The 10,456-nt window shown below is 52.6% G+C and overlaps 2 protein-coding genes and 1 long non-coding RNA gene across 3 annotated transcripts; 1 reads left to right on the forward strand and 2 right to left on the reverse strand.

Annotated features, from left to right (window-relative positions):
- Positions 1-10: 10 nt before the first annotated feature.
- LOC137909364 (uncharacterized) lies at positions 11-796 on the reverse strand. Its single transcript, XR_011105995.1, has 2 exons — positions 607-796; positions 11-413 (listed from the first exon to the last, which is right to left on the reverse strand). It is a non-coding gene; the product is annotated as an uncharacterized lncRNA (long non-coding RNA).
- Positions 797-1,057: 261 nt separating this feature from the next.
- Positions 1,058-2,087, forward strand: dynlt1b (dynein light chain Tctex-type 1b). Its single transcript, XM_068753520.1, has 5 exons — positions 1,058-1,111; positions 1,280-1,321; positions 1,588-1,711; positions 1,786-1,863; positions 1,950-2,087. Exons 1-5 carry the CDS (start codon positions 1,085-1,087, stop codon positions 2,018-2,020), a joined length of 342 nt encoding a protein of 113 aa, XP_068609621.1. The 5' UTR covers positions 1,058-1,084; the 3' UTR covers positions 2,021-2,087.
- A 5-nt stretch (positions 2,088-2,092) lies between these two features.
- Positions 2,093-8,225, reverse strand: tmem181 (transmembrane protein 181). The gene is made up of 17 exons (XM_068754126.1): positions 8,095-8,225; positions 6,624-6,727; positions 6,419-6,486; positions 5,724-5,814; positions 5,530-5,648; positions 5,322-5,438; positions 5,156-5,236; positions 4,982-5,081; positions 4,766-4,896; positions 4,598-4,689; positions 4,439-4,496; positions 3,622-3,724; positions 3,502-3,553; positions 3,338-3,420; positions 3,038-3,127; positions 2,898-2,964; positions 2,093-2,824 (listed from the first exon to the last, which is right to left on the reverse strand). The coding sequence occupies exons 1-17, from the start codon at positions 8,223-8,225 to the stop codon at positions 2,740-2,742; spliced, it is 1,572 nt and encodes a 523-aa protein (XP_068610227.1). The 3' UTR covers positions 2,093-2,739.
- Between the last annotated feature and the right edge of the window lie 2,231 nt (positions 8,226-10,456).

Consider the following 10,456-nt stretch of genomic DNA (forward strand, 5'->3'; position numbering starts at 1 on the left):
GAAAAAGAAATGTGTGTTACTTTGATTTTATTGTGGGGAAACGCATTTAAGAGAAAGGAAGAGCAAAATGTAACGTATAACTCGGGTTTGACGGATGTTTCAGCTCATCGGACAGAAGCGTCGTCGGGATTTACCGGCTGGTTCTGGGGGCGTACCGACGCAGCCCGGTGAGGTGGCTCCGACCAGAGTCCAGCTGCTCACCTGATCCAGATCCAGCTTCTGGTTCCGCTCCTCCAGGTCTGAAATGTGAACCGGCCCATTCTCTGATGGTCACCTGCAGTTCGAGTTCAGCCCGAAGGTTCAGCGAGGGCGTGTCCCCGGGTGCGTCGCGTGATTCGCCTTTCAGATTTTCTTTATTTTAGCTGGAGGCTGTTTATCCTCTTCGTCATCGTCCTCCTCCTCCTCTTCATCTTCTGCAGCAGCAAGAACAGAACCAGACAAATACTGTTGACTCAGAACCGACAGGTAAAAAGCCTCGATGTTCCACCTACGTCCGGTAACGGAACTATGATGAGCATCAACATCCGGGGCTTTTCTAATCCGGACTCATTACGCCTCTCAAGCGAGATGAAAGAGAAACGTTTCTGTGAGGAACGTTCATCTCACCCTCTTCGCCGTCTCCGCGGGAGTTTTCTCGCGCCACCAGTTCGCCGAGAAGCTGCGACACTTCCGCGTTCAGTTTCTTAATTCCGCTGATCATAGAACTCAAATTATTTTCAACAATAACGTCGATTTTCTCCCTTTTTCCATTCCTAAACTTCAGCTCCGCACACAACGCCGCGGCCGCCATCTTTCTTTCAGCTTCCGCTTCCGCTTTCGTCATCGCGCATCAGGTCTGCCGCCGGACATCAACCGGTTTAAGTGGGGAAATGTTGTTTTCTGCTTTTACAGCAAACATAAAGAAGAGGCATTCTTTATTATTGATTTATTAATTATTATATCTTTTAGACGTCTATGAGAACATTTTAGCGTGTTTCTCGGAGAATATGGCGAATCATTGTATTTAATGTTCGGACGTTTATTCTGAAGGAAAGCAACCGGAAGGGGTGTTAATGCGGGTCATTCGGTGCTGGAGACAGTAAACATGGACGAGTTCCAGACAGAAGAGGATGTGAGTTAAACTCTATAAACGCGTTTTTATCTCATTTGCATATCAGCCCAAGGGAAGCTCGCTCCACCTTTCTCTCTCTCTCTCTATCCTTCTTTCTCTTTCTTTCGTTTGACCAGAGCTAGCTAGCTTGCAGCTAGCTGCAGCTAAATGTTTTGCTTCTTTTAACAGACCGTGTTCGACATTGAAGAAGTGAGCAGGATAATTAAAGAGGTAAGAGATAAAAAAAAATGCGGCGTCACTTCTGACACTTTAGCATTTATGGCTCTATTGCTAAACACTAGCTAGCAACCTGGTGTTTAGCGTTCCTTTGGTTGCTATGGATACTGTAATGGCTGCTCGGCAGCGACCACGCAGTGTCGGGACCGTCCCGAACAGGTGCGACACTAAGGGATGAACTAAAACGCAAAGCCTCTCATGTAATAAAATAAATCGTGACTCGTTGACAGCCGTGACGTCACGCGCGGTGGTGTCTGCAGGCTGTGGAGGCGGCCATCGGAGGGAACGGCTACCAGCAGAGCCGGGTGGGCCAGTGGGCCACCAGCACGGTGGAGCAGTGCCTCGGCCAGCTGGGCAAGCTGGGCAAGCCTTTCAAATACATCGGTAGACCCGCCGCCGCTTCCGGGACGTCAGCCGCGCCATGACGGTGCTGATGTTGTGTTTGTGTATCGCCATAGCAACCTGTACCATCATGCAGAAGAACGGCGCAGGCCTGCAAACAGCCAGCACGTGTTTCTGGGACAACGCCACCGACGGTGAGATGAAAGGCCTTTCTGTTCCGTCGGCTCGTCGCCGATGGTTACCGCGTCCCTCATCACCGACTGTGTGTGACGCCCGACAGGCAGCTGCACGGTGCGGTGGGAGAACAAGTCCATGTACTGCATCGTCAGCGTTTTCGGACTGGCCATCTGAACCGGGCGCCGGATCACGCACGTTTGAATTAACGTGGCTGGCTTCAATAAAACGGAACAAACGAAACACTTTGATATCGCCCTCCTTTATTTACAGCTTTCATCTGCTTAACGACAGAGACGTCCAGAACCGGGGCCGGGTCTGGTGGGAGGGCACGGCACCGTCCGGATACACACAGGAAGTACTTCTGAGCAGCAGCGATGTCTCACATTATTGGCAGCACAAATTAAGTTTACTTACACCCCCCCTCAACTACATAAAGCTAAACGGATTTGGCCAGTGATGTGCTGCGATAGGAAATGTTCAACATGAGATTATATAATACAAGATTAAACGTCCCGTTTGGTCAAAATAAATAAGTTAAACAACGATTCAAGACGCAGCGAGAGATCCGTGGTGCGTTCTCCAGGTAAGGCTCTCCGACGACGCAGACTTCCTGCTGCCACGCCTTCACGCCGCTCTGCGCAGACAGACTTCCTGCTGCCACGCCTTCATCCCGCTCTGCGCAGACAGACTTCCTGCTGCCAGGTTGTGATGAAATGTTTCTTGACATGTCGGTAACGTAAACGACGAAAGGCGACGCCGTGCCTCAAATTGCGGTTCATTCAGTCATTTAAAATATATTATGTCCACTTAAAGCACATCGTGGCGTGCTGCCAACGCAGGTCCTTCTATTTACACATTCACAAGGCGGCTTCCTGCCGTGCCGTAGATCCCCGTTAGTCGCTGTCGCTGTCGTCGCGGTACCTGGCGGTCGCTTTGATGGCGCGGCCGTTTTGTAACGGCATGTCGTCGTAATCGCTCCTTCACAAACAGGAAGCAGATTTCAGCGGGTTCATTCGACGCCACCGGGAAGAAGCCTCGTACAGACGCTCACCCGTAAATGACTTCGTCGTCGGAGTCGTTGAGCATGGAGAACGCGGGATTATCCTTCAGCTGGGAGTCTGGGAGACGGAAGCGAAGGCGTTAGGACGTTCCCCCGGCCCGCCGGCCCGCCGCAGCGGCACCAACACTCACCGTACAGCGCGTTCCTGGAAGGCGAGTACACAAACGCCAGCGTGTACAGGTAGAAGTTGAGGAGGCCGTAGAAGGATAAGAACTCCGCCGGTACGTCTGGAGTTACGGAATCAACAGATCGTCTCCCAAAAGCGCGTGCGTCCTGTGACGGAGCAGAAACTCCCAGAACGCACCGCTACCATTCCCAGAACAACCACTGGGAGCGCCGACTGGTCCCGTCGTCGCCGCGTTGCCGTTCGGAGCGACGGGAAACATCTAAATGTTACTCGGATCAAGGCGTAACCCGATCCCAAAGGATATAGTTCTGGTAATGAGTGGACAGTTCGGCCACGAAGTTGTCCTGGAGAGCCTTGGCGCCGAAGCGCAGGTAGAGAATGACCACACTGGAGGAGAGCGGGAACAAGAGCGGGGTCAAACGAGAGCAGCAGACTCACGGAGACGAGCCGGCGAGGCTCCTTCATCACCTGATAACGAGGACGACGAACGTCAGCGCCGTCAGGAACCGCAGCCGGAGGTCTGGAGAAGGAAAACGTCAGCGTCACAGGAGGAAGAGGTCAAATCGCCGGCGCGGCCCGTCGACGTACCGGAGTACGGCGTGTTCTTCAGCTCGGAACAAGCTCTGACCACCAGGAAGAGCAGGTAGAAGACGTAGAGGCCGACCACCGTGAGGAAGAGGAGCTTCATGCCCTGGAGGAAGAGCAAGCTCGTCTGAGGAAACGTTCCAGCCGGCGCCGAAGAGCGAGAGCGGGAGGAAGACGAGGAGAGCGAGAACGCGAGGAAGACGAGGAGAGCGAGAGCGCGAGGAAGACGAGGAGAGCGCGAGGAAGACGAGGAGAGCGAGAGCGCGAGGAAGACGAGGAGAGCGAGCGCGCGAGGAAGACGAGGAGAGCGAGAACGCGAGGAAGACGAGGACAGCGAGAACGTGAGGAAGACGAGGACAGCGAAAACGCGAGGAAGACGAGGGCAGCGAGAACGCGAGGAAGACGAGGAGAGCGAGAGCGCGAGGAAGACGAGGAGAGCGAGAGCGCGAGGAAGACGAGGAGAGCAAGAGCGCGAGGAAGACGAGGACAGCGAGAACGTGAGGAAGACGAGGAGAGCGCGAGGAAGACGAGGACAGCGAAAACGCGAGGAAGACGAGGGCAGCGAGAACGCGAGGAAGACGAGGACAGCGAGAACGCGAGGAAGACGAGCAGAGCGAGAACGTGAGGAAGACGAGCAGAGCGAGAACGTGAGGAAGACGAGGAGAGCGAGAACGCGAGGAAGACGAGGAGAGCGAGAACGCGAGGAAGACGAGGAGAGCGAGAGCGTGAGGAAGACGAGGAGCGCGCCTTCACAGTCAGCCGGTTCTCATTGTTCTCTGACTGACGGGGGGAAATATTGATCATCAATAACCGGCCTCACCTGGAAGTTGGTGATGTCCACTTTATATTGATAGGTGGGATCTTGGAGCTCATTGACCCTGCGGGGGGGGGGGGGCACAAAGATGGAACACCATGTTTTAGTCGCCGCCTGCTGGATCCAGATGTCGGACCCGGTTCCCGGTTCCCCCGGTTCTCTCACGTTTGCCATATTCCCAGCGTGACGGCCGAGACCCAGAGCAGACCCACGACGAGCACCTTCGGCAGGTAGAACGTCAGACACCTCCTCTCGCCCTGCGGGGGAACGTGCCGTGAGACCGGGGAAGCAGCCGGGGGCGCCGTGGAGGCGCCGGCCCGGCGGCCGACCCACCTGGACCCGGATGCCGTGGTACACGCAGAGCCAGAAGAGCAGCAGGGCACACAGGAACAGGGCCTGGAAGAAGGCGTCCAGCGTCCCGGGAAACCAGCTGTTCACCAGGAACGACAGCGGGAAGAACGGATCTGGAGAGGACACCATCCGTTTCCATGACAACGCCTCCTCCGGCCCGACGGGCGGCGGGGAACGCGACCCGGCGCCGAAGCTTACCGTTGTAGAGCAGCAGCAGAGGGAGCAGAACCGACATCCACTTCTGCTCAATTCCCCAATCCCTCATGGAGAACTTCCTCAGGGAGTGGGCAAACAAACACTGGAGCAGGAAACGGAGCGGCGTCAGGGGGGGGGGCTCGGCGGGGGGGGGGGCGACCGAGGACCGGCCCTCACCGTCACGACGAAGGTCAACACCACGAACACGAAGCGGAACCAGATCTCCACTTGGGAGAAGGAGGAGTTGAACATCTTCCACTGAGAACAAAGAACAAAGAACAAAGGGAAACATGAAACGAGAGAAGCGCTCGTTTCCGTTTCAGCTTCAGGCGCCGCCACCCACCACAAACTTGACCTTAATGTCGTAGGTGATGTTCTCCAGGCCTTTGAAGCGGACCATCACCTGGTACTGGGTGTAGTTCAGGTAGCCCAGGTGGAGCACGATGATGTCATCACATTTCTGTCAGGACAGGTGAGCCTGAACAATCTGATTCTTTACATTGTGTTTGTCTAAGCTGGCGCTGAACGTTACTTCCTGTTGAGGGGCTCACCGCGCCGCAGTGCAGCGACCGCGCCTTCCGCTGCACCTTGTTGGCCCGCATGGCGCTGGCGTCCTGCAGCACGCCCTTCAGCTCCACGTTCATCTCCAGCGGCTGCTTGAAGTCGCCCACTGAGACACAGAACGGAAAGTGTTTCTGACATCACAGGTGTGGTGGGGGGGTGGGGGGGGGGGGCGGCGGCTTACTGTTGCTGTGTTCCGCCTGGATCGCACAGGTGAGCCAGAGCTGCTGGTTGTAGGTGGAGAGGGGGGGGGAAACCAGGCGGAAGGGTCCCGTCTGACAACATACGAAACGAGACACAACATGGCGGCGTCTCAGTCAGCCTCGTTTCACAGGTAAACAAACAGGTGAACAAACAGGTGAAACAAACAGGTGAAACAAACAGGTAAACAAACAGGTAAACAAACAGGTAAACAAACAGGTGAACAAACAGGTAAACAAACAGGTGAACAAACAGGTGAACAAACAGGTGAACAAACAGGTGAACAAACAGGTAAACAAACAGGTAAACAAACAGGTAACGCAAACAGGTAACGCAAACAGGTAACGCAAACAGGTAACGCAAACAGGTAACGCAAACAGGTAAACAAACAGGTAAACAAACAGGTAACGCAAACAGGTAACGCAAACAGGTAAACAAACAGGTAAACAAACAGGTAAACAAACAGGCGAACAAACAGGCGAACAAACAGGTAACGCAAACAGGTGTAACAAACAGGTAAACAAACAGGTAAACAAACAGGTAACGCAAACAGGTGAAACAAACAGGTAAACAAACAGGCGTAACAAACAGGTGAACAAACAGGCAAACAAACAGGCGAACAAACAAGTAAACAAACAAGTAAACAAACAGGTGAACAAAGGAAGCGGCTCGTCTCACCTTCACCGTGGCGTTCTTCAGCAGGAGCCGTTCGCCGTCGTGCTCCTGCTCAGAAATGATCTTTGGACCTGAACGCATGAAAACATGAAGACGCCGATCAATGAGCTGATCAGAGGTGTAACAGCCGGACTGATTCAAGCTGCCGTCTATCGGTCCCCAGCAATAATAACACGGTAATAACACTCTGCTCCATTATCAGTCCCACCTGCAATCCCAACGAGGACCGTGAGGCCGAAGCAGAGCAGGAAGAGGACGAACACCAGGACAAAGTGTCTTTTGGACAGCGTGTAGAGCCGCATGGGGGCCAGTCTGAAGGGAGACACGCAGTCAGGGGCAGAAACGAACGCACCCGGGCGAAGCTGACCCCACCCGGGCAAAGCAGACCCCGCCCGGGTAAAGCCGACCCCACCCGGGTAAAGCTAACTCCACCCGGGCAAAGCTGACTCCGCCCGGGCAAAGCTGACTCCGCCCGGGCAAAGCAGACCCCACCCGGGTAAAGCTGACCCCACCCGGGCAAAGCAGACCCCACCCGGGTAAAGCTAACTCTACCCGGGCAAAGCTGACTCCGCCCGGGCAAAGCAGACCCCACCCGGGTAAAGCCGACCCCGCCCGGGTAAAGCTAACTCCACCCGGGCAAAGCAGACCCCACCCGGGTAAAGCTGACTCTACGATTCAGGTTAGCCTGCAGCTACTAGCCAGGTACGGCTATGTCAACACAGCTAGCATACATGCTAGTGCGGCTAGCAGCAACAGATGGCAGCGTTAACATTTATCCCAACACACTTAAACATCGCGTTCGCTGCCCGGCTGAGCTGGAACTTACGGCTCCATTTGACTCGGCTGGCGGGCTGCGTGGAGAAGAAGCGAAACAACTTAGCGCTGAATCCACATCCGCGTTTCAACGTCAGTCCGGAATGCAACGTCACCCAATGGGTGGACACGTGACGGCCGCGACGAATCCCAGGACGCTTCCGGGTTGACCCGCCCACCTCTGCCTCCGCCCACTTCTGCCTCCGCCCGGCTCCCACTTTTCGACAACGTTGGCTGATTTGATTGGTTAGGATTGTCACCAACGGTGGGTGACGATTGGCCAGCTTTAGGAAAGCGTGAACCAATCAGAGACAGACTCGGGTGGGTCACGTGGTGTCGTTTTGTTTTATTTTTTGATTATTTGTACACAAATTTAAGTCAGATTATATTTAATGTTTGCATTAATCAAAGATATATATATATAAATAAACAACAATAATATATACTGTATATATTATTGTTGTTTATTTATGAGCTGGCGCCTCGTCCAGGCTGTATGTATCCTTTTCCCAGTTGTACTAATCAGGACTAGAATCCTGCACCTGATGAAATAATGAGGATCCCGATGGTGTCAGAGGATTCCTTAATTAAATGGGACAGTCATCTGTTAAGTTCTTCCCACATTAAGTGGAATGTAATAAAAATGTAATAATCTTCAATGGTTAAATAAACGTCAATGGTTGGAAATAAATCCTAAACTCTTAAAATAAAATAAAAGTAGTTATTGATAATAAGAACGCATATCAGTAATTAGCTACGTCATTTAGCACGAATATTATTTTCTAACAGTCTTCCCTGAGGGACCAGCCGTCCCGCCTTTAGACGACATGCATGCATTGATTGAACCTCAGATCAATAATGCGCACCGGTAGAAGCGGTCATCCCGGCAGGGCGTCAGCTCGTCCGCCAGCTCGCCGTAGGCCTCCTGGATCTTCCGACAGAAGTACTTGATCTCGCCGAGCAGAGGGTTTTCCAGGGAGTAGTCGGTGTCCGTCATCACGCCGAGCCGGCCGGAGCCTCAAGATGGCGACCGGCGCAACAACAGCCCGCTGTTTGTCGCCACGGCGATTACCCGGAGCCGCAGCCGAAGCTGTTGTGTTTGTGTCGGGTCAAAAAAAAATAAGACCGAAAAAAAACCTGCCGTTAACGAGCCGAAAGCGGGGCGGAAGCGCACACCGGAAGGAGGGTCACGTGACCTGATCAGCACCACGGACAGAGGCGGCCTTCCGCCGACGACCGGGAGAGGACTCCCCTCAGCGGCGCCTACCGGGGAACCCGTGAGCCCGTGAAAAAAGTCAACCTCACGTCTCCGCCTGCCCCGGTTCTTGTGAACCTCCATATTTGAGTTTGTCCACCATTGCTGTAAATTGACGAGCGAATGACGTCACATTGACGCGAGCGCGCTCAGTGAATCGACCTGTCGCAGCAGTTTCAATGATTATTGAAATATTTGTATTTCTCTTATACTTTCAGTCCACCTAACTAAGTTAGCACTCGGGGTAACTACGACTAAAATAGATAGCCCGCTCCGATACGCCGTCATCGGAGTGGGCGGGGTCTGCATGTCATTTATTGTCTCGGGATGTACGTAATATCGCGAGAAAGAAAAAACGTGAGCCTAAATGTAAGCTATGACCTAGCTTTAGCATCGTAGCTAAATATTTGTTTATCAGTTTAACTAGATTCTTATGTTACTGCTAATAAATTGCTTTAGTCGAAAAGTTTGATTTCTAAAGTTTAGCCATTATTAGCTACGTAGCTTCTTAATCTGATGCGACATAATGTAAAATAAAGTCAACATGTCCCTAAAAAAATTACATCTGAATTAAATTTGGAGACCAAACAAACGTTTCCGAAACAATGACATTTTATTCCAAAGGTGTGTGACATATACAATTATAAAATATTTTACACGGCATGCCTTTACTATCCGTTCACTTCACACGCTCAGTCACCAAGTCAGACGTTTCAAGTGTTATTTTTATGCATCTACAAATACAAAGCACGCCATCTTCCCTCAGGACACGCCAGACCCCACCGCGTCTACAACCGCTCGTCTCGAGAGCTCAAGTCGGATCCTTGGGTCCAGCGGCGGTTCTGAACGTGAACCCTGTGAATGAGGTGTGTGTGCGGGTAAGAAAGCATGAACACACACACGTAAACACCGATGGGACAGCTGAATACCGACACACCTTCACGTCACAGCTACGCGCTACACATCTAGCCTACCGACCACGCCGATCCGCTCACCGACTCAGTCGCATCTTTTCCATCCAACGCAAACTTCACAAAACACAGAAAAAGTTTCTCCCCCCCCCCCGAAACCATCTGGGATACAAAGTTTCATCAACACAAAGAAAGGTTCAGGAAATTCCACAATATACAGCATGTTTAGATACCAACATCTCCCGCAGGAAATGGTCACATAAATAAAACACAAACGGAACTAAAAACACCAAACGGGTCAAAAGTGATGACAAAGGATTTGAGAAAATATTGCACAACTAACACAAGGAAAGATGAATATTCTCTTTACGACCTTTGACATTGTTTTCCGTGCCTTCCCCACGAGTCTCCGTCTGACATGCATCATGATGTGGAAAGAAGGAAGGTTAGAATCATCTCGTCAGGTCCAGAGACCAAACAGCTAATTGTTAGCGACACGCTCCTTTAAATAGAACATAAAAGAAAAGACAAACCCAGAATGAATGTCCAACTATAGATCGCATCAAATGCTTATTTTGGCACAAACATTAGAGGTGACCGACGACGCGTCATCAGAACCGTTCACCTGCCGGTCGGTCATGGCCGCCATGCTGGTGGGAGCAGCGTTCCTCTGAGCGACGGAACGGGATGGGGGCTCGATGGGGGCTCGTCAGGGTACGAGACCCAGAGGGTCCCGCTTCCTGTCGCACCTGAACGAGCTCACCTCCCGTCTGTCCGATTTGAAACGCCCCCCCCCGGCTTCCACCAGCGGGTGAAAGCTAAGGTAGGTAGCAACGCAGCTAACAAACCCCTCCTCTCCCCTCTGCTGCCTGAAAGTTACACAATGAACAGCTTTTCAGATTTCAGTGCCGGCTTACTAAACGAACGACGAGGGAATCCTTCATTGGAGAGCCGACGGCGACGTTTCAGACGTTTCAGGCGGCTGAAGCGCGGCGCAGCTTCGCTACGGGTAGAAACACCGGCAGGGACCGACGCCACGGAGGAGAGGGTGAAACGGCATGA

The sequence above is a fragment of the Brachionichthys hirsutus genome, chromosome 20 (assembly GCF_040956055.1).
Source record: "Brachionichthys hirsutus isolate HB-005 chromosome 20, CSIRO-AGI_Bhir_v1, whole genome shotgun sequence".
NCBI classification, from domain to species: domain Eukaryota; kingdom Metazoa; phylum Chordata; class Actinopteri; order Lophiiformes; family Brachionichthyidae; genus Brachionichthys; species Brachionichthys hirsutus.

Excerpts from the sequence above, each read along its gene's own strand:
- tmem181 (XM_068754126.1), bottom strand. The coding sequence starts at position 8,225 with ATGACGGACACCGACTACTCCCTGGAAAACCCTCTGCTCGGCGAGATC. Across the intron at positions 5,237-5,321 it reads ACATTAAGGTCAAGTTTGTG|TGGAAGATGTTCAACTCCTC; the intron begins GTGGGTGGCGGC and ends CTTTGTTCTCAG. Across the intron at positions 4,497-4,597 it reads ACGCTGGGAATATGGCAAAC|GGTCAATGAGCTCCAAGATC; the intron begins GTGAGAGAACCG and ends CCCCCCCCGCAG.
- dynlt1b (XM_068753520.1), top strand. The coding sequence starts at position 1,085 with ATGGACGAGTTCCAGACAGAAGAGGAT. Across the intron at positions 1,712-1,785 it reads CAAGCCTTTCAAATACATCG|CAACCTGTACCATCATGCAG; the intron begins GTAGACCCGCCG and ends GTATCGCCATAG. Across the intron at positions 1,864-1,949 it reads CTGGGACAACGCCACCGACG|GCAGCTGCACGGTGCGGTGG; the intron begins GTGAGATGAAAG and ends GACGCCCGACAG.